The sequence below is a fragment of the Vigna unguiculata genome, chromosome 9 (assembly GCF_037176805.1).
Source record: "Vigna unguiculata cultivar grain cowpea cultivar isolate G323 ecotype 2 chromosome 9, ASM3717680v1, whole genome shotgun sequence".
Classification (NCBI taxonomy): domain Eukaryota; kingdom Viridiplantae; phylum Streptophyta; class Magnoliopsida; order Fabales; family Fabaceae; genus Vigna; species Vigna unguiculata.
Window position 1 is genome coordinate 35,333,357 of NC_140800.1, and position 23,408 is coordinate 35,356,764.

A 23,408-nucleotide genomic window follows, 5' to 3' on the forward strand; every position below is an offset into this window, starting at 1 on the left:
TGGAATTAGTTCATTTTAAAACTTTGGACCAATTTAGTCATTCATTTTTTGAAATATGTGAATTTAGTCATTTTAATCAAATTTTGTTAGATTTATTTAATGTTTCGTACGCATTTCAGGATTGTATTTGAGTTGTTTATAATGTTAAGTCAAACACTATTCGCTTGAAATGTTAAATAAACTTAACAAAATTTGATTAAAATTACTAAATTCACATATTTCGAAAGATGAATGACTAAATTGGTCCAAAGTTTCGAAATAGACTAATTTCAAAATTCACTAAAAGTTAAGCGACAAAAAACATATTTAACCCTTAAAAAATATTAATTTAAGAAATTTGGGATAAACCGAAAACTATTTTCTTGCCGTTGCATATAATTTCTTTAAAAACCAGTCTCATTCCATAACTATGTTGTAAATTAGTAACATTCAATTTAAATATTAGAAAATGTCGATTTAAAAAAGAAAAACATTGGATTAAACCTTATGACTCAATAGAATTATTCTAAGAAATAAATTTGAGCAAGAAGGACAAATAAAAAAAGTTGGTAGAGAAATAAGGAAAAACCATAATCTATATATTTATTTATATATACTAATCACTATTATACATAATTATAATTATAGTATAATACTGACTTTATTATGTATCAGTTTTTACATTCTGCATATTTATTTATTTACTTTATGGGTGTGGGTCACTCCCATTACACACAAACATAAGCATACTTCAGAGAACTTATTTTTCTATGAGTTTGAGGGAATCAAAGTTGGCATCGTCCCAATCGGGACCTCTTGCACTTGTAGTCATGCTGATATCATTAGCTATACGCTGTGCATCAAAAGCAATGCCATCTAATCCTCTTCTTGAAAATCCAGCGCAGTAGAGACCATTCTCTCCCTTCCAGTGATTTGGAAAACCTGGTTTAGGCATTCCGTTACTGTTGAACAGTTCTTTATAATCCTGCATTTCAACAAGTCGCAGAAAAACCAGTTAGGGCTAATCTCAGACACCTTAAAAAAATCAACGGTTGAACTTCGACAAAACAATTATGCTACTGTTTTATATGCACCTTAAGCCACTTCAGCACTGTGCTGTTGTATCCAGTAGCAAAGATTATGATGTCAAATTCTGCATCTCTTCCATCCTCAAACTCAGCCGTCTTTCCCTCTCTGATGCTTGAAAGAGCTGGGAAAACCTGAACACAAAAGGTGACAACCAAAATCAATGTAATGTTTTAATTAACATGAAAGAAACACTGATCCAAGATCCCTAGCTACCTTAATTTCTCCTTTCTTGATCCTACCAACGCAACCAACATCAATGGTGGGAGTGGTACCACCCTTTCTCTTCAAAACGAATGGTCCATCCCTTGGCCTCACCAAACCATACTTAGACATATCTCCGTACTTGAGCTTGCTCATAAGCATCATAAGCTTGTCCACTCTCTCAATTTTCAAGTATTTCAGCAGGGTCATTCCCACGAACACCATTTCTTTAGTGAAGAAGTGAACCTAAACACAGAGAGTGTCAGATAAATAGATCAGTACGAGGTTAATGTTTTTAATCATAAACCTTACCCTAACCTTGTTGAACTTCCAGCCCTAAAATATTTTAAATCATAGAAAGCCAACATTTTTTTTATCAGTTTAGAAATATATAAAACGGTACATTATTCATTCACAAAAAGTGCCATTAAAATAATATCAAAGCAAAAAAGACATCATATATATATAATATTTAGAATTTATATGAGGGTGTTTTAATAATAAAGGTATGATCTTTAACGTTTTATAGAATAATTTAAGTATTGCCTTGTTATAGAATACACGTAAAGGGTTTGCAAATGGAGGAATGGCTTACAGGGCCTCTAACAACAATGGAAGTATTTGCACCCCAATTTGAGAGATCATACGCTATCTCCATGCCAGAATTTCCACAGCCAACAACAAGGACATTTTTGCCATACATGTCCCTTCCATTGAGGTACTTACTGCAATGCATGTATTCTCCTTCGAACCCTTCGAGCCCTTCAACCCTGGGCACATACCCTTCACTATTCTCCCCAGACGCAACGACCAGAAACTGAGAGACATAAACCTCATCAGCATCTGATGCTATGTCCCTGACAACAAGCCTCCATTTGCCACTGTTATGATCAAGATGTGCAGATTCGACATTCCGGTTATACCTGATGGAAATCTTGAAACGAGAGACATAGCTGTCCAAGTAACGGAGAAAGTCAACCCTTGGAACAAAGGTGGGGAAATCAGAGGGGAAGGGCATGTGAGGGAGGCTGCAGAAATCTTTGCCCAAGTGAAGTTTCAATCGGTCATATGTTCTTTTCCTCCAAAGAGATGCATGGCAATCATCTCTTTCAAGGATAAGATTGGGGATTGAAAGTTTGTTGAGACATGCAGAGGTTGCAAGACCAGCAGGGCCTGCACCCACAATCACAACAGGAACTTCAATCTCCATGACACAGATAATGGTTTTGGGTTTGGATTGAAATTGGTTTGTGTGGGTTTTCACCTTCTGCTATGCTTCTGCTTTTATAAGCTTGTGCAATTCATGACATTATTTATTTGGGCACTTCTGATGAGTTGCCACCTTGCCAACCATGAGTGTCATCAACCCAGTTTTAGTTTTCCTTTTTTACTATCATTCTATATTTTGGTCAATAGAGTCAATCGGAAAATTCAAGAAAAGCAATATAATTAATATTTTCAGTTACTTTTTTCAAAAATAGATTATTTTTATTGCCTGCCATTTATACAGGGGGATTCACCTATATCAGTATAGAGCCAGGAAAAGAAAGTTTACTGTGGGCTCTGCCGCTTTAACAGTCACCTTTTATTAGTTTTTAGTTTTTACGTTGTATTTTTGGGTTTTTAATTAACTAATTTTCTTCGGCCATTCTCAGATTTTTGATGAGATCAAAAACCAAAACAATTAATTTCAAGGATATCTACTAGTTATATTCCTTTTATTCATATATTCTCTTATAATTAGTAAAAATACGCATTATTAATTGCTGAATTGCTTCCTTGAGTACAAGTGGATATAACATATATATAACATTATGATTAAAATTTAATAAGTAAAAATCAATACGATTCACTCACTTTGTGAATCTAATTAATAAATTTGACTTTTTAAATCCAAAATAAGCGAGTTGATTTACATATCTTTCAGATGAAATAAATAGTTTAATAAAGGAAGCAACTATACTCAATTGTTGTAATTAGCTATTAAATATTTGATAGCCATTATACAAGACAATCAAGGCTAAAGCTATGTTTGAAGCATGGTAGAAATGAAAAACAAATTACATCATTAAAATCCTAAACGTTTTTTCTTTATAGGTGGAAGTAATAATTATGACTATTTTTTTTTATTTAAAGTATATATTAGTATTGTTTACCCATGGATTCTTCGTGTTTCTTTCCTGTATTGATCATGACATAAATTTAAATATGTTCATCAAAATATAAGTTTACCTAAACTAAGAAGAAAATTTTCCATTATGTGTGATGAGACAGGAAATTGTCATAGTTTTTTTTTTTTTTGCTAATATAAAATTATCATAGATGTATTCAACCTCTCAATAAACCATTTTAGTTCAAAGATATTTTTAAAATATATGCATATACGATCGAAGGAAGATAAGCTCAATTTTTATCCACTATAGGTGATAAGTTCAATCACAACTAATTAATGTTCAAAGTCTCATCTTATCCAACTCAATGCTGTAATCACTAAGTGAATGTATAAAATGTTAATGTTATAAATGTCATCTGCAGATTATATTTACTCCCTTAAATATTTCTGATAAAATTCAGTTTACTAATTTAATGTGACATTATAATATATTTCATGACTATTAATTTAATTAAAAATGTTCTTGCAGATAACATTAGATAAAATAAATGTTTTAATTAGATTTAATAAATAAAGCATGTTTTTAATCTAGTCTTTATAAAGTAATCAAAGAAATTATATAATACTATTTTTATATATATTTTAAATAAATAAAAAATATACCAATATTTAAAATTGTATAAATCCTACTGATTGTATAAATCTTACTGATTTTTAATTAAATTTCATATATAATATAAATTTATCAAAAAAAAAATGAAAAAGACTCATAATAAAACAAATATTTTATGAAAAAAAATGCATTTCTTGAATTTATTTGCTTGTAAAACATTTAAAAACACTTAAAAACAATAGGGAGAAGCGCATTTACATATTTTTCATTCTGACACACTAACCTTTTATTTATTTTTTAATGAGATCATTTGAAAAATTATCTCTTAAAGTACTCTAAAAAAATCTCGTAATTATGATTAACAAAGTTAAAAAAAATTATATCAATTAGTTTATGTATTCAAACATCAACAATTTTCCATTTAAATATTGATTTTATAATATCTCGTTTACTGTATTTTTACAAAATATTTATTTATTAATTAATCTGTAAAAGAATATTTCATAAGCACATTAACATTATCACATCAAGAGTTACACTAATTTATTTTGTTTAAATATTCAAAGAAAAAATATAATATTTTGAGTCCATGATAAATTTAAGAATTTTTAATTGAGTCCCACATAAATTTTGGTGGTATATTGAATCTCAATATTTTGAACAATTTTCAATTTAGTCCCTACAATTAAATGTTTCTATTAATGTTGTGATGTGGCAATTATATATAGAGGGTATTTAACAAAAAATATTTTTAACTTTATTATAAATTATTACAATTTGATAATTTTATATTTCCATAATTTCACAATTTCACAATTTTATAATTTTGTAATTTTATATTTTTATAATTATATAATTTTATATTCATATATTTTATAATTTTGTAATTATGAAATTATTTATTTTTATAATTTTGTAATTTTTAAGTTTTGTAATTTTATATTTTTGAATTTTTTGATTTTATAATTTTTTATTTCATAATTTTATAATTACAAATTTTATATTTTTATAATTTTGTATTTTTTGTATTTTTTATCTTTATTTTTATAATTTTAATTAAATTTAAAAATAATTTTCTTTAAATATAGTAGATGTTTAAAAAAGATCTCATCATCATGATTTTTTATAACAAAATATTATGTGACGACTTTTAATAAAGACGACAATACAAGATAACTAGCCATCATAGCTGATAAAAGAAAAAAAAAAAAACTAGTCTTCATAACAACAACAGTTAACATTAGGGACTTAATTGATTTTTTTAAAATTTTATTAACTTAATGAATCAAAAAATTTATTAGAAACTCAATTAAAAAATTTTCAAGTTCAAAATATAAATAAGCGAATATTTTATTAGAAAAACTTTAAAGGTTTAAACTATGGAAAAAATTTATTCCAATCCTAGTTAACTGTCATATATTAAAACATATGATAATAAATACTATTGTAAAAATAATATAGTTGACATAGTGTAAATATTTGGATATAAAACTTTCGGTACATAGTAAATCAACGGTTGAGTTCCTCAACTTTAGAAATATTTTAATATAATTTAAAAAATAAATAATTAAAATAAAAATTCTACTCTTATTTATGATTTTGTAGATTTTTAATTTATGGGTTAATGTTTTTTATGATTAATTACTATATTTTTATTATTATTTACTTTTTTGTCTCCCTTTTCTACTTATAAATATCACCTAGGTGCATGGGAAAAGACACAACAATAGACATAACAAAAAACACTAGTTTTCTCAAGAGTGTTCTTCTTTTCTATATTATCTCTTAAAACAGTAGTGTTCATAAGGTTCGGAAATCCTTCGTTGCACTCGATTAATCTGACGGGTTGTTATATTTTGAGAGAAAAACACATATGATTTGAAACACATATGATTGTGTATTTGTATTGCCCTGTATAGTGGAGGCGTTTTATCTCTAATGATAGCATTATATGTGTCTCAACCCAGACTATTTTTACTCCTTACCTTTTATCTATTATTTATTATTGTTATATAAATTATTAAGCCTCTGAGTAATATTAATCTTACTAGTATTATTTGATTAATATTTTTCTAACACTCAACAGTCATATTTCCAATATTTTTTATTTCCTTCAAGGAGTTTAATTTAAATCTTTGCTTTGCTATCCAATTTATTATTAATAAAAAGTAAGTTCTATAGGTTATGCTGTCTGCATGCAAAATTCTCGGGTCAAATAAGGAGAACGGCCACCTTTCCCTCTATGCATGCTTCCATGTTCTAGACACGTAGGTTTCATTTTTATCATAATGTTTTGCGTTTTCTGTTTGTTGAAAATATTAGTATTCAAAAAATTTATATTCACTTTTTTATATATTTATTAATATTTTTATATATAGATTGAGACATTTTAATATCTTGTTTATATATTAGTAATTATTGATAAAAAAAATAAAATAAAAAAGTTATGAATGCGATTAAACAATAAAAAAAATCTACATATCAATGCGGGCATCGGTTAGCCATTTTCTTTGTTACTTTCTGGGTTGAAATTAATGTTGAATGAATTAAAGAGTATGGACAGAGGCAACACAATATTCTCAATTTTTATACTTTTAAAAACTACTTTAATAAATGCATGCTGATTTTGCCAGCTTTAAGATAAAACTTTACAACCAACAAAAAATATATCATAAATCATGTATAAGTATAAGATAAAGAGAGGGTGGAGGCAAGATTCCACTTGTATTAATAGTTGCAAAATACGAAAGATTGAACAAATATTATAACAATTATGTATTTCTGGATGGCACGACTAAACATACTTCCATGTCTGATACATAATTTTATTGGTCATTTGGTAATTAATATTGTTTTTTCTGTTCTTTAAGGTCAAAAACACTTAAATTCTTTATATAGTGTTTGTCTAAGTCTCAATCAATTTACTCAATTCTTTGATATAAGATTTGTTCAACATATGCATTAAGAATCAGAACAGTGAACAAAACACACAACCCAACCCTGGGCACTAGAAGATATACCATTTGGTTTGATTTGGTTAGTTCAACTAGTAAAAATCCATTCCTACAAATCGCAACAACTATATCATGCACTAAGACGTACCCCGAGACAACCATTAAACATAAATCAAATCAATGGAAAGCATAAATATCTAAATATGATTACATAGATGAAAATAGAGTATAGGGAAGTTACTGATCCATTCAATCAATCACAAAAAAGCTCAGTTACTCATGATGAGTAGTATGTTGCAATATAATCTAGCAGTAGATAATTATACCTTTTTCACAATGTGCAACATCTCTCTAGCCTCGTAACAATGTATTCCTAATATACTGTTACCTATTTACTTCACCACTCAATGCTGAAATCCAAGACATAAGGCCTTTATTTATAGAAATTTTCACTAGCGCTCACTTCGAACCTTTCTGCCCTCAACTACAAATGTTTCCTTCTATTTAGAGTTTTCTTCTTTCTTTGTCACCTTAACTATTAAGCGCCATTTTCATGCAGCTTAGGTTGTGCACTACTTTTGACTTTTCTTTTACCGCCTTTGACATCCTTATTAACTGCCTATAGTGTTCATTGTCACTTTCTTATAGCTCAACTGTAAAAAAATCATATTCTAAATCTTTTCAAAATCATCTTTTTAGCGCTCAGTGGAAAATTTTGGGACTCAACTGTATCATCCTTTAATTCCTTGAGACATTGCTGAAAATCAACAAAACTTCTTGAATTTTTTTTATCTTCTTAGTACCTTATTCTGTAATTCTAAGCTAAAGATGTTTGATTCACTCAAAAATATATCAATTGGATGCATTTTAAGTGCCAAAATCATATGTCTAATTAAGTAACCTATACATTTATCAATTAATGAACCAAAGCATATCAGGTCATAGTCTAAAACAAACATTTTAGACTACAATTGATAATTGTAGTCTATAATTTCTAATAGGCTACGTTTATGGAAGGAGTTGTGGTCTATTTATAGCGAAATAGACTATGATGTAGGTCAGTGAGATGCGAAAAAGGGCTCATTGTTTCAATGGCTAGTCATTGCAAAGTTGAGCACAAAAACGAGTCAGTTAAAGGATAAAAACGAAAAGAGGAGAAATAAAACGAAGAACAACAAGGGAAGAAAAATATTCTCTGTTTTGCAGCTGGCCACTACAATGTTGAGCACAAAAACAAGTTGTTAGAGGTTAAAGATGATCAAAGGAGGAAGAAAATGAGAGGGAACCAACATGAACATGGACGTGGGTGCTTCCTGTAAGACCTGAAAATTTTAAATAATTATTTAATAAATGCGGGTAGTGGGAACCTTTATGACATTTAATGCTGGGGTTTATGATGTGGAATAGTACTAGCTCAAGTGGTTGAGAGTACTTAATTATGTGAAAGGACTTGGGTTTGAGTCCTATGTATGCTATTTGTATGTTATTTGAATAATTATTATTTTTAATGATATGCTTGATCATGATGAGTGATTATAAATTTCTAGATGTATAGGAATTATCATGAAACATGAATTAGTTGAATTAATTATGCTTTTGCTTTGAAATTTGATGGTTGTGTGTTCAAACCTTGCCTTAGGAGTAATAAGTTCCTTTTTGGCCAAATTTCTTTTTAGCATGAATGAGTAGGATTAGAAAAACCCTAGCCAGAAGCAAATGGAGAGGGCTCTGAGAAAAGAGAGTGGAGAGGGAATTCACCAAGGATAATAAGTTTGTAATTGGAAGCTAGGAATTCAGGTTAGGGGAGTTGAATCTCGTTATTTTGATGATTAATTATTTAATTGCATAAAGTATGATAAATTGTATATGTTTTCATACTGAAAAACCTCAAATTTCTAGGTTTCTGGAAAATTTCCAAAAACCGCCTGGTGGGCCTTCAAAGTTGTCAGGCGACTCATGTGAAACAAACCTAATTTTTGGGTTTCTATCAGGCGATGCATGAATGTGTGAAATAGGGACTTTTCATGAAAAGACGTTATTTTTCGTGTTTTCGCACAGTAGGAACTATCAAGCGCTGGTTTCATACCGCTAGGCGCCAGGTCCCTAATTTCTGGGCATTAGGCACTACTGATTTTTCTAGTATGCGCAGTTTTCGTGAAACTGTATTTCTCGGTTTGTTAACCATTCGATTTAGGTTAAATTTTAACAAATGATCCATAACATGTTGTTATACACTTTGAACGGTGGATATTTGAATTGGATGTATGTTGCTATAGATATATATGTTACTCATGATTAGTGGTTTGAATTCCCTACAAGTATGATTAGTAATGAATGCTTAAGTATGCTTAAATGTTGGTATAACCTTGATTGGTGAATATATATATATATATATATATGTATATATATACATATATATGTATATATATACATATATATGTATATATATGTATATATATATATACATATATATGTATATATATACATATATATACTTATATATCTATATATATATATATATATATATATATATTATATATATATATATATACATATATATATATATATATATATATATATATGTATATATATATATATATATGTATATATGTATATATATATATATATATGTATATATATATATATATATATATATATATATACATATATATATATATATATATATATATATATATATATATATATATATATATATATATATATATATATATATGTGTGTGTGTGTGTGAGAGAGAGAGAGATTGATGAGTATGTTTTTGGTAGTGCTTGCGAAGCCATGTTGAATATATAAATCTAATTAGGTTAGCTCCAATGTATGATGTTATAAGTGTGTAAAAAAGGTCACTATCGATGATATCACTATAACCGAGTGTTGCATGATCATGATGGGTTTTGGACAAGTATGGGAACATGATAATCATACTTTAAAAGTAATGGAATTGTAGGGGCATGTAGAATAAGTATATAACTTTGATTGGGTCTTATGTGGTGTATGTCAATTGTATGCATGCAAAAGGTTGTGAAAATGAGAAAGGGAAAATAACGTGTGTGTTGGATTGGCCTGTGATATTTTTAAGGAGCATGAGTGTGTATACTATTTAAAATGGTTACATGAATATGAGTGATGGTTGGTGAAATACATGTTTAATATGTGATATTTGTGTACAAGCATGTTAAAGCTATCTAAGTTAATACTGTGCATTTAAGTCATGTGATTTCTGGAACCATATAGATTCTTGATTGTGGACATACATAATTGTAAGATTAGGATTGAATGTAACCTGTTTTGGGGTGCTAAACCAGCAACGGGTCGTTACTGGTATAGCGTTTGGCAGCACAATGGTGGTCATCAGGCGATAGGAGCACCAAGGAAGTCCTTGGAGCGCGTGACGCTTGGCGGTGAGGAGTGAATCGTCAAGCGATAGCCACGAAGATGGTGTTCGTTGGCATTTCGCCTGACAGCGCTTAGGCAACACCAAGCGATAATGCATAGGGATGTGTGTTCGTTTGGTTTGTGATGTTGTACTTGAACCAGGAGATGCTTATCAGTGTCATGAGCGGGTAAGTTCATGACTGGTGATGAACACATGATTAATATGAGCGAGAAGGTTCATATTAATTATGCTCTCGTGTGAGGATATGAGCGGGGAGGTTGTATGTTCCGTGCTCACACTTGAGGGTTGCTGCAAGCGGGAAAGTTCATAGTTGGATGGATCACGTGTGTTGGACTACGGGCAGGGAGATCCGAAGAGTTGGACTACGAGCGAGGAGGTTTGTAGAGGTTGGACCACAAGCGGGCAAGTTCGTGGAAGCATGATATATATCATGAGTTCATGGTCAAGTAATTATGATGTGTTCCTGTGTTAGTAGGTTTCATTTGTATAATGAGGTGATAATGCAGGGTCATGGCTTATATGCTTTGGATGTGCGTGGTCTACGAGGCTTTAGGTGATATCTTAAGGATGGACTTTGCTATAGCATTCCTTGAGTTGTGGCTCAGAATGGTATCCCTTGAGTTGTGGCTCAGGATATGGGGTAAACACGTGGCATTCCTTGAGTTGTGGCTAAAACTGGCATCCCTTGAGTTGTGGCTCGGAATGGCGGATGGACATTAGCATTCCTTGAGTTGTGGCTCAGATCGGCGAGTGTTGCCAGTGTGAGTGTGCGAGTCGTGGCTCGTACAGATGGGTCCAAGAAGATTGCCCTCTTCGACGTTAGCCAGTGAGTTTGGTAGTCTTTGGACAAATACAAACTATGGTTCGTATTGGGAACTCCACATGGCGTTACAGAGTGTGGTCCGTAGCAGGTTTCCCATACGTGTTCTATAAGTTGTGGCTTGAAGGTGGAGGCAGCAAAGGGTATCTTAAGGTTATCATCTAAAGACGTAGAACATGGATAACATGGTGGCGATGGTGTGGTATGGAATCAAAGGATATAATTCCTTTGATGAGTGTATGCATGTATATTTGAATTGTATATATAATTTGATACTATTAGCTCACTATATCTGTTTGTGTTTGGTGATGATCGTGTAATGCGTTATACGGGAGCATATGATGTTGCAGGTGGTGCTGGTGATGCATAAAGTCGGAGCAGGGATGCTTGGGGATTTGATTTTATTGTTTACTTTAATTACTTTGTAACTCAGGTTTTATTTTCCCAGTTTTGGAAATGTAAACACTTGAAGTTTAAATTATATTTGTTATGAATGACGATTAAAAAGGGTTTTAATTACTCGCGTTTTGGGAAAGACATTTAATTAAATATGACTTTATTATTACTTTTATTTTATATTATTTAAAAATTAGTAATATTCGACCAGCATGTTACACTTCCAAACCAAAGCGAAGAAGAACAACGGAAGAAAAAGCTTCTCTCTTTTGTGGTTGGTCACTACAACGTTCAATACAAAGACGTGTCAGGTTAAATGTAACGTCCCATTTAATTATTAAGCGAAATTAAAAGAAACGTCACTCAAAATAGTAATGTAGTGTAGTCCTGGGGTCCTAACCCAACCCCTACAAACTGGGCACACCACGATGCCAATGGAAACCAGATAAAAGTCTAACAAAAAGAGAGTAGAATCGTAAGGCATAGAACAATACATAGGTTGTAGCCCTAAAGAAGACCCATGAAGAAAAGAAACATAAAGTCCAGCCCAGATGGCTAAGCAGCGGAATCGCCATTTCCTTGCTGACCGCAGGAACCTCGCCCATCTGCTCCCATCAATTAAATTGAAGATCATCGCAAGAAAGAATAGCCACATACAAGACAACCATACAACAAACAGGGTAAGCTAGAGCCAACAACATTTTATCATACAGTCGAATATATTTTCACCATTCAATATCCATACAACAATCAAGCATATTATGAATCTCAATCAATACACTACGACTCGACTCATCCGGATACGTATAATCTGGTCGGATTCAGCGGTTGCTTACACTTGTAGTGGATACCTCTGCTCACCCTCGAGTTGCTCACCCCCGAGCTATGTGTCACAAGTGTTACAATGAATCCATTTTCCCTCACCACAAAGTTAGCCCTTAATGAATTTCAGGCCTCATGCTACTCTCACCACAAGAGTCAGTCCGCTCTAGATGAGACTAACTGACCCCTTAGAGCGTCAGGATACAACCTTACCTTGAATCCTTACCTAGTTATACAGCCGGGGCACCACCATAGACACCCACTAGCAAGGACCATGGAATTACGTCCCGACCACTGAAGCGCAACCCCGGAAGTCTCACCAAGAGGCTCCCGGGAATTACACACTGACACGGACCCAACAATCATAAACCCACAATAAGAGAATACCAATCATGCTTACAAATTCCATGTCAACCTTTAAAAATATAATACCTCATTCGTACCACATGTTGAATCCATATCACTGATCATTACCACCCCATGAGTATAGGGCCTCATCTCATATCATTACCATGTCTCGTAAATTCCAACTCACTCATTAATTTCACATGCCAAGTTCTCACGATATCCATCATACATTTCATGAATTTTGTCACACATACATGGCAGTCTATTATATATATATATATATATATATATATATATATATATATATATATATATATATATATATATATATATATATATATATATATATATGTATATGTATATCTCAACCTAGCAAGCATACCCAAACCATTACCAATCATACAAGGGCAACCAAGCAACCAAACCACATACTGTCTCGTCCAGCCCCTCGCTCAGGCTGAAAGGTTTTGCTTAGGCGAGTCTCCCCCTTCGCCTAGGCGAGGGCTCAAAACAGGAACAGGAAACAACGCGGGATCTCGCTTAGGCGAGACCCCTCTCGCCTGGGCGAGTTGTTTGCTCGCTCAAAATAATGAGTTGGCTGCCTGGGCGACCTTTGGCGAAAAAGGCTTGGACGAGCCTCCACCAGACTCGCTTAGGCGAGTCCGACTCGCCTGGGCGAGATTATCAGTTCTCGCCATGGTCTCACCTGCAACAGATGTATCATGCAACCCAGCCAATCACACAAAGCATCTCACGTACCAAGAACAATGATTATTCCATACAAACAATTCGCAAGCTCAAGAACAAGCATAAAAACACAACTTAGACTCGGACCCTAACTTCCCGTACCTGGAAAAAGCTTAGTAGAGATCCTGGCGGCACGACCACGGGCACAACAGCTCTAAGGACGAATTATGGGGCTGAAAACAGAGTGGGACAGAACCAGGAGATGGAGTTAGCAGAGGCTCTTAACTGAAATTACGATAAGGTGAAGAGGGACCAATACAAACAAGAAGGAATACTTACATGGAGTAGCAATCTCTCTTAGCTCAACGTGACAGTGAACAAACCCTAGCAGAGGGGTTGACGGCTGCAGACCTAGGTTCTGTGAAAATGAGTGAAAAGTGAGGCTTAGGGCAACGAATGATGGTTTTATCTACTGTGCCAATCCTTAGGCCCACTTACAAGGACAGCCCCTTAAAATATAGGGCAGGGAGAAATGGAAATATTTTTAATGGGCCTTACATTAAAAAGGAAGAAAAGAGGAATAAAACAAGAAGGAACCAACACAAACCTAAACGTGGGTGCTTCCAAACCAAATAGAAGAAGAAAAGGGAAAGAAAAATCTTCTCTCTTTTGCAACGAAGGAGGAAGAGAACGAGTTTTGCAGAAGTAGGAGGCAACAATGACTTTCGGGAATAAGTAAAAATTTAAGAAAATAACCTTACTCACGGAGGTTTACGTTACAGTTCCTTCAAATAAATTGTACCCTAAAGTCAGACAGTCTCAGTATAGGCTACGGTTCCTTTAATGAATCGTTGCTTATATTTTGACATTAATTTAAAAAATGTCATCACGTCAGAATAAGTTACGATTCTTTTAATGAATCGGTATCTATTCTTTAATAGTAATTTTAAAACTATAACTGCGTCAAAATAGGTTATACAGTTCTTTCATGGAACTATAGTCTATTTTTGGGCAATAATTTAAAAAATGTACCATGTCATAATAGGTTACGTTGTAACCTGTTTTTTGACAATACTTTAAAAATGTCACTGTGACAAAATAGGCTTTGATTCCTTCATTAAATTGTAGTCTATACTTTGACATTAATTTCAAGGACATTAATTTCAAAAATATCACTGCCTAAACATAGGATATGTTTTTATTATAAATGTAATCTATCTACGTAGTTAATTTATATATTTGTATTAATGTTTTTTAAATAATAAGAATGATTTAGAGTTGTTGGTTTAAAATAGTATTCATCTTGTTGCAAACACTAATTTAGAGATGAAGAAATTAGTTATTAAGTTGGAATCTTTAAAATTATTAAAATTCACTAATTAACTTGGAATGAAATATAGAATTTAGGTGATGGAGATAGTATATTTATAAGTGGAAGATTACGTAATTATTAAATGGATGAAACTCAATTCTCATTATTGTTTATCATTTTACTCTTTGGTGTTTATTCTTTTAACTATATATTTTTACTAAAATTAGAACAATGGAATTTTATATAAATGCATTTCATTTCTTTAGGAATTTCGATTAGGTAGCTATACAAAAGGAAAAAGTTAACCCTTTTTCAATCTAGAATACTATTAATGTTTTTGTTAAATATGTTTTTTATCCCTCAAGTTTCAGTAAAATTTGGAATTAGTTCCCCTTTAAAATTTTTGACCAATTTAGTCCTTCATCTTTAAAAATTGCGTGAATTTAGTCATTTTAACCAAATTTTATTAAGTTTATCTAGCGTTTCAAGCGTATTTCATGATAGTATTTAAATTGTTTACACCGTTTGACACATTTTCGCTTTAATGTTAAATCAAATATTATCATAAAATGTGTTTAAAATGTCAAATAAACTTAACAAAATTTGGTAAGAAGGACTAAATTCATACATTTCTAAAGATTAAGGACTAAATTGGTATAAAGTTTCAAAGAGGGACTAATTCCAAAATACACTAAATTTAAGGGACCAAAAACATATTTAACCCTAATGTTTTCTTATTATTTCATCTATCCAAAAATTTGAAATTTATTCTTGAAATTTTCACTTTCAAGTCCAATGTCATCTCTATGAATATCTTTTATAACTAACATATTTTGAATTGTCTTTCGAAAGAACATTCTATAATGTGCATATGTAAGGACATCTTTACTTTAACATGAGAAGAGATAAATAGTATAGTATTTGCATTTTAAAGTGTATAATTTAATTTTAGTAGCTTTCAATATAAAAATTTATATTAGTGTAAGTTACAAGTATAGTTTACACAATTGTTAAATGTGAGGTTTTATTGCATAAGTATATCATATTTAGTTAAGCAATGGACTTGCTTTCAAGCAAGTTTCAATTAATTAAATCTTGAAACTTTACACAGAGAAAAAATTTAGTTGGAAAGTGCGAAGAGAAACAGAGTGCTACCATATATCTCAAAGGAGATTAAAATATTATTGGTGACCTCACATTTAATCATACGAATACAAAAAGATCATAAAAACTGAAAATAATATTGAATGTACGCAGTATTAGAAATCTTAAAAAACTGCTAACAAATGAACACAATCCACTGAAAATCTCAAGTCTAAAAAGTACCTTTATCATTTTATTGTTTCTTCATGAATTAATTTAATTTCAAATTTTTGATATAAATTGGATTTATAAATTATATTTTGATTATTATTTTTAAAACTTTTATTTAATTATTTATTAACTTAAAATGACATGAAATGGTTCTATGGTGTAGTGGTTAGCACTCTGGACTTTGAATCCAGCGACCTGGGTTCGACTCCCGGTAGGACCTTTTTCTTTTTTTATACAATATGTATAAATTTCTATTTTTGATTATCAAGAAATATTTGACATAATTAAAAGAGTTAAATTTTGTCAAAAAGCAAATCAAATTTTGGTTTGGATCAATTTTCCAAAATTTATTTCAAATAATTCTTTTTTTTTAAATGTAAATCATCGTAATTTGTTAAAAGATAATAAAATCTTTGATAACTTTCTTCCATTGTTTTTATTTTGTGGTTGGTAAAGCTTATGTTTTTCTCATATTTGTTTTTGCAGATGAGTGTTAAACTTTATTTGTTGAAAAACATTCTTTCCTACGCACACTAAATTATATTTATAATCTCACCCTCCCTTCTCACCAAACAACGCATAAAAGCTTTCTATTAAGGTTATTTTGGGATGCTTATGGCAAACAATCTTTTTTTTATCATTTTTTTTTCATTTACATATAGTCATTTTTGTACTGAAAGAAAAATATGTTTATTATGTTTATAGTTGAAATTCAAGTTAAAAAATTCTATTATATATTCACTTTGTTGACTTATGTTAATATTCATAATACAACTCATTTTATTTAACTTTAGTTATAATAAACACAGGTTTTAAATTTTACATAAAAACCTTTTTTTAATATTAAAATTTAAAATAAAAGCTTTAAATAAAGTAGAAGTTTTTTTCTATTTTTATTTTTTAATTTTAAAATTCTTTTATGTTAATGTTGTCAAGTAAAAGAACTAAATTTTGTTTCTGAACACAAATATATTATTACGTAATTATATTTAATTTTTTAAATAGCTACATTCTTATTAATTTTTTTAAGTATTTTAATTTATTTTTTTTAAAGATGCATATGCTTTTTTTATTTGAACAAATTATTTTATTTAAATGATTCCATCTAATGAGTGATAATTAAATTTTTATTTATGTTCTTAAAACTAATTTGAATTGCTTCAAACATTGAAGGTAAGTTAACAAACACTAAAAATAATGCAATAACTAATTGTATTCATAAAACTAAAATAGGTAATAAGTAAAAGAAATTAATATAATAAAAAAATAATTAAAATATAAAGAATGATAATGAAACAAAATTAAATAACTTACAAGCTAACTAAAATAACTTATAAGCTATAAGCTCAAAGAAAGTGATAATGAAGTATATTTACAATTATTAAAAAAAAAATGAAAGGAATTAGTTAGAAGCAAATACTTATGTAAATTAGTTAGAAGCAAATAATTTATGTAAACAGAAATAATTATAAGTTATTTCAAAATAAATTAAATATAAAAAGCTATAATCATCAAAAACCCTGTCGTATTCTACCCTCAAGTACAAGTACATGTTTGTTTATTTTATAAGCAATTTCCATAACCTGCAAGTACCGTTAAAACATAAAAGCACTGTCAAACATAATAGTCAAATGTATAAATGTATAATATGACATACATGTACACTATACCAGTTCAACTGTAGTAGTGAACTGTATCATTTTGTAAAATAAAATAAAAAATAAAAAAAACAAGGTTCTACACATAACAACAGCTCATCAAACAAGCAATCGTATCTTTTTCCATGGCATATGACTCTTTTTCTCAAACTAATATTTAATTCAATATCATAGCCTGTTTGAAACTCATTATTATTTTCCAAAAAACTGAGATGTAAAATTAATTTTAAAAATTGACATTAAAAATTCGAATCTTTTTTTTTTTTTAATTTCTCCATAAATAATACTTAATGAAAAAAAAAATTATTTTCTTAACTTAAGTTTCCACAAATTTAAGAACACCATGAAATAAGATGTGCTATACAGTTCCCATAAAACAATACATCCAGATTTAAAAAGTCCAGGTCTTTCCATAAACTTAAAAAGCTTACTAAGAACAAGCCAGGTATGGCGTCCAAAATGTCTTAAAACAAACCAAAGTTTTAAAAGAGAAGTTGAAGATGTACATGATGCAGGCATATCTACAAGAAGACACTTCTCAGAGCCCTAGAAAGGCACTTCCTCGAAGTGAAGGTTGAAGATGATGAAAGCAGGAGCTTAATGAGCTGGGTGAGGGAAATGGGTGAATGCACGGTGTGCATGGACAGCACAGGCACAATGCACAGAGGTCAAGTTGAGGCAGCCACTCATGATGAGTGAGTGCCTCCCTGAGCATGTGTGGAGAGATGGGAATGAGTCACAAACCGCTTGAACCGCAGATGGAGTGAGTGCAGTGCATTGGCTGATGTTCAAAGTCCTTAACCCATCTTCATCATTTCCTCCTTTCACTGATATCCTGTTATTCACCTTGCTGTGTGCCAAAGAATACATTGCTCTGTCTGTTATGTTCTTGCAGTAGTACAGTCCAAGAGACCTCAGATGGGGGCATCTGTTAGCCAAAGCAATCACACTATCATCTGCAATATTCAACCTTAATGTTAGAACTGTTAAAGCCAAATCAGGAGAAACACAAGGACCAACACAATGTGGATTTCAAATCACTAAAGCCTGGAATAATATACCTGTTATACGGACACAGCCACACAAGTCAACTATCCTAAGATCAGGGCACCCATATGCTAAAGTGGTCACTCCAACATCACCAACGTTATCGCACCATCCAAGGTTCAAAGATTGTAACTGATTGCAGTACTGTCCAATAGCCTGCATATCATTGACTCGATGGGTTATAATTGAAAGTTTCAAAGCAATCTTTTGATTCTTATACGATTATGAAACCAACTAGTCTACCACAATTATTCTTACCTGCAATGCAGTATCAGATGCAGCTCTAACACATCCACAGAGATTTAGAACTTTCAGTTTTCTGCAGAAACTGGCAAGGTAAGCCAGAGCACTGTCACTAAATGCTGAACACCCACTGATGTTGAGTTTTGTGAGTTCGCGACAACCTAATGCTATAGCATAAAGTGAACGATCAGTTAGCTTGAAGCTTTTGCTGAGGTCCAGAATCTGCAATTCATGACAGCACTCTGCAATAGTCTCAACAGCTTTATCCTCTAGTTGAGGCTTGTCTTGACGAAGGATTAGAGTTTGCAGTTTTGTAAATTTAGGAACGAGGGATAGGACCAAGCTATTCATGTTCTTGCTACACCTGAAGAGAGACGAATTACATGTTGTTATTACTACATTCCATGAACTCCACCATAACTACAAGCACTTCAACTAACAGTTTCTTTCCCAACACAAACCATAACTACAAACACTCCGTACCACTGAATCAAATCAAATACATTAACTGTGAGGCGTTCACTAGAAATCCCTTTGTAGCAAATCATTTAAGAAAATTAATGAACTGAGCACAAAAGCGGAAAAACATACAATAATAACTTGGTCAAGATCATCAGGAATTATACTTGCAATTATTGGCCATACCATCGCTATCCATTATAGAAAAGAGCACTTACATATTTATATAACATTTTAAGAAATAGATTGTAGTCAGCTAACAAATAAGTGTAATACCAAATTGACTGAAAAGTAAAACTGGTGAACCATGAGTTGCAAAAGGAACATTAAAAAACCCAAAGGTTTTCAAGTTAAAAAATCGATAGATAAATATAAATATAACATATTAGGCTAAAGAAAAAGAGGGGGCGAGGCTTACTACGTTATCACAAAAAGAAAATACACACACAACTTGCTGTATCTTCTAATTTATGCAGGCAATAAAGAGATAGATTTTTAGAGAGCCTAAAATTTCAGACACGAGAACACCTTGGCAAAGAAAAAATTAAGATTTGCAACACAACCCCACAAGACAGTCACACGACACCTCTTAAATCGATTAGAAATTTACCTGACCGCATACGTGTCAGGTCACATTCTCATCAGAATATCCCAGCTCAATCTTAAAGTATTGAAAACTCTCCATCAAACTAAGGGATTCTACAATCCCCAAACCAAGGAAACAACAATTCAAACAGCTCAGCCCCATGCCAAGCAAAAAGGAACAAAAAAATCATGACAAAAGCAATAGAAAAAAAAGAAGACAGTACCAGTTTCACAATCACATCATAACAAAATTAACTAAACCCAGCAATCAAAAGTAACCAAAAACACTTCACCATAACAAAATCCCCGATTGGAGAGAAACAGAAGGCCAGCAGGTACAGATACATAGCGTCAAGAGAAAGAACAATATACCATGATAGTGATAAACGAGCAAGGCCAAAGTAGATAGCATCTCTCCAACCACGACAAACTCCAGAAGCGGTGATCACTGTCTGATCATCCACAAGGGACAAAATTTGCATCAAAAGTTCAACAGGAATATCCTTCCACTCGGTAATCACCCCAACCTTCAAGTTCACCCCTTTCTCACTGTTCCCACTCCCAGCCACCATCATAAGTCTCTCAAAGCACAAGTTCAAGTCCTCAGCCCTCAGATTATCCTTGCCAACCATTTCAGTTGCAGCACAACAAAAAGCTTCAACTTTCACAGCTGTAACAAAAGGGGGAGGAAAACAAAGGATAAGGCATAGAGAATCCCTAGATTTAAAGTATCGAAAACACAGCCTTAAGAAAAACAATAATCACCACAAACCAAGAAAAATCCATGCGCACAAAACAACAGAAAGATAAAAACAATTGTAAAAAAAAATAAAAAAATAATTAAAGAGCATAATCCTATTTCAGGGATTCAGCACATTACATAAATACCCGCCACTTATTTCTCAATTACATGATTAAGACTTGGCTGAAAGTTTCAAACTTGACTCTCGAGACTCATCAGAAAGATCAATTCAGAAGAATGATGACTCAAAAAGGTCCTCTCTAAAATCAGATTAAGCGCACTTAAAATTGAGACAGAGAAATAAAATCACCAAAGGGGAAGGGAGAAAGAAACAATCAGAAATGAAACTGGGAAAATTAAAATAAAAAAAGGTTTCTTCTAATCAGAGACATGAAAACCGAAAACAAATAGTTCTACATGACTATGAATGCGATCAGAGGAGCAAAGCCAATACCTTTGCCCCTTTTGTCGCCTTTTTTTTTTTTTTTTGTTCCTATAAGAGCAGAGAAGCTTTGGTGTGCTTCTCTGAATAGAGAATGGGAGGAGAAGCTCTATAAAGAGAAGAAAGGAAAAAACGAGAGAAAGAGGCAAGCAACGCATAGCTGCCACGTGTACGCATGATCAATGCGGCAGCGACAGGTTAAGTGGGTCCCAAGTAAAGTACTCTCCTTTGATGAGAATGGAGGTCAGCACCAGAGTCACCGAAACTAGTAAAGAAATAAAGAAAAAAGGAAAGAAATTTCTCTTATAAGTTCTTTCTTATATGGAAAATAAAATGAGAAATGACATTACGTAAATTTATCTTAGATGTTTTATAACTCTCGAGTTTCATTTTTTTAGTACAAAAATGTTTTTCATATTTAAATGCAAGAGAAATCTAAACTTAATCATGAAAAGCTTTGTTAAATTGAGTTTGTCTGGATAATTTTTTCACGGACATTCTTAGAAAAACAAAATAAAAATTATTTATTATATAAAGTTATTATATAAATAAATTATAATTTATTTTTAGAAAATTAATGCAAGGACAATTTTATAAACTAATTTTAAATTAAAAATAAGAGTCGAACGAAGAAGTGGTGGAGAAATTAGTCGTCATGTGTCTTTTTTATGCGAAAATAATAATGTTCTTATGAATAACTTATATTTTTTTATGATAAATAAAAAATTTATATTACATATTAAATGACTTTTACTATAAAAGTCAATTAGGATATTTCCATATATATATATATATATATATATATATTTAGTTATATTTTGAAATTAAAAACTATTCCTTTGATACATATACAACAAAATAAAAAATAGTAGAGATAAACTATTCTTCTACTTATGATAATAGTACATAATACTATATTACAATATGATTTTTTTCTTCTTCTACGCATATGCAATTTATATTATTTTTTTAATATTTTTCTCATTCAAATTATTAAACATCAAGTATAAAAAGAATAATATATATTTTTATTTAAATGAAATTATTAAAATAAATAATATTAAAACTAAATTTATTAAAGTAAATTATAACACATAACGTATTGTGTTATATTTCCTAGCGTATAATCTTACGAAGATTAGTTGTCATACACAGTGTATTTGAATAACAATATCCTATTTCGTAACGCACATTCTCTAGAAACTCGGTACGTAAGTTTCACTCTTTATATTATTTAATTTTTTAAAATCAGTTTTGATTTTGAAGAATTAGAAAGTATAACAAAAGAAGTGCATTAGTGTTAATTATACTCAATAAACATCAGTGATGGTTGAGAAACGGAAAAGTAGTGGCGCGTGTAGAAGTGTGTTTGTGAAAAACCGAAACCGCCCCGAAAAGTAGAAAAAATGTGGAGCATCTGAACCGCAAACATGAGGAATGAAAATAGAAGGAAAAAGAAGCAATTTTTTTTCTTGCTGTAACGCAATTACATTATTTGGTTTTATTTTATTTATGTGTCTTTTTTCCCTGTGTTACGATTCCGAAACCGCACCTCACGATTGCAAATATTTTACAACTTGTGCAGTGTTATTTTATGAACATGTATGAGTCCATCAATCAAAATGGAAGCAAGTTTTCCATGTAGGACACAGGTCACATCGGAGGGCTACAAATTGCAATTACACTTTAATTATTAGATATAACCAAACTATAATCATGTTAATGAATTTAGAGTTGTTATTATGTCTTCACTCTTCATGCTTTCTTAAATTAGTATTTAACAGTGTGATGGATTTAGATTAGGCCCCTCTTTAATACATTATTTTGGAAGTTCCAAATTGAAATCATAAGCTTATTATGGTAACGTTACAAACTTATTATTGTATTTTTTTTTCCTATAACATCGACGCATAATTGCGTATTTCCATGTTCTTTTGTCGACCCGATATTGTTTTAATGTTCTGTAAAGAAGTGTAGAAAAGGGTTGTGTATGCTCATATTTTGTTGTACGTGATAAATATAATAAATTTAAAGATAATCCTAACTAAGAAAAAAAAAATACATAAACACTTTGACATTTTGATGCATGTCTCACTCTAGATTCTTCTTCCTCCTTTGACAATCACCAGAAATAAAACATTCCTTGGAAGCAACTAGATATAAGATCA

At 31.2% G+C, this 23,408-nt stretch overlaps 2 protein-coding genes and 1 non-coding gene across 3 annotated transcripts; 1 reads left to right on the forward strand and 2 right to left on the reverse strand.

Annotated features, from left to right (window-relative positions):
- Positions 1–627: 627 nt before the first annotated feature.
- LOC114164694 (putative indole-3-pyruvate monooxygenase YUCCA11) lies at positions 628–2,533 on the reverse strand. The gene is made up of 4 exons (XM_028049440.2): positions 1,865–2,533; positions 1,282–1,515; positions 1,074–1,199; positions 628–964 (listed from the first exon to the last, which is right to left on the reverse strand). The coding sequence occupies exons 1-4, from the start codon at positions 2,477–2,479 to the stop codon at positions 740–742; spliced, it is 1,200 nt and encodes a 399-aa protein (XP_027905241.1). The 5' UTR covers positions 2,480–2,533; the 3' UTR covers positions 628–739.
- Positions 2,534–16,212: 13,679 nt separating this feature from the next.
- Positions 16,213–16,284, forward strand: TRNAQ-UUG (transfer RNA glutamine (anticodon UUG)). Its single transcript has one exon. It is a non-coding gene; the product is annotated as a tRNA-Gln (tRNA).
- Positions 16,285–18,112: 1,828 nt separating this feature from the next.
- On the reverse strand, positions 18,113–21,391 carry LOC114163764 (F-box protein SKP2B-like). The gene is made up of 5 exons (XM_028048069.2): positions 21,253–21,391; positions 20,429–20,726; positions 19,028–19,376; positions 18,784–18,925; positions 18,113–18,678 (listed from the first exon to the last, which is right to left on the reverse strand). Exons 2-5 carry the CDS (start codon positions 20,686–20,688, stop codon positions 18,320–18,322), a joined length of 1,110 nt encoding a protein of 369 aa, XP_027903870.2. The 5' UTR covers positions 20,689–20,726; positions 21,253–21,391; the 3' UTR covers positions 18,113–18,319.
- Positions 21,392–23,408: the final 2,017 nt, after the last annotated feature.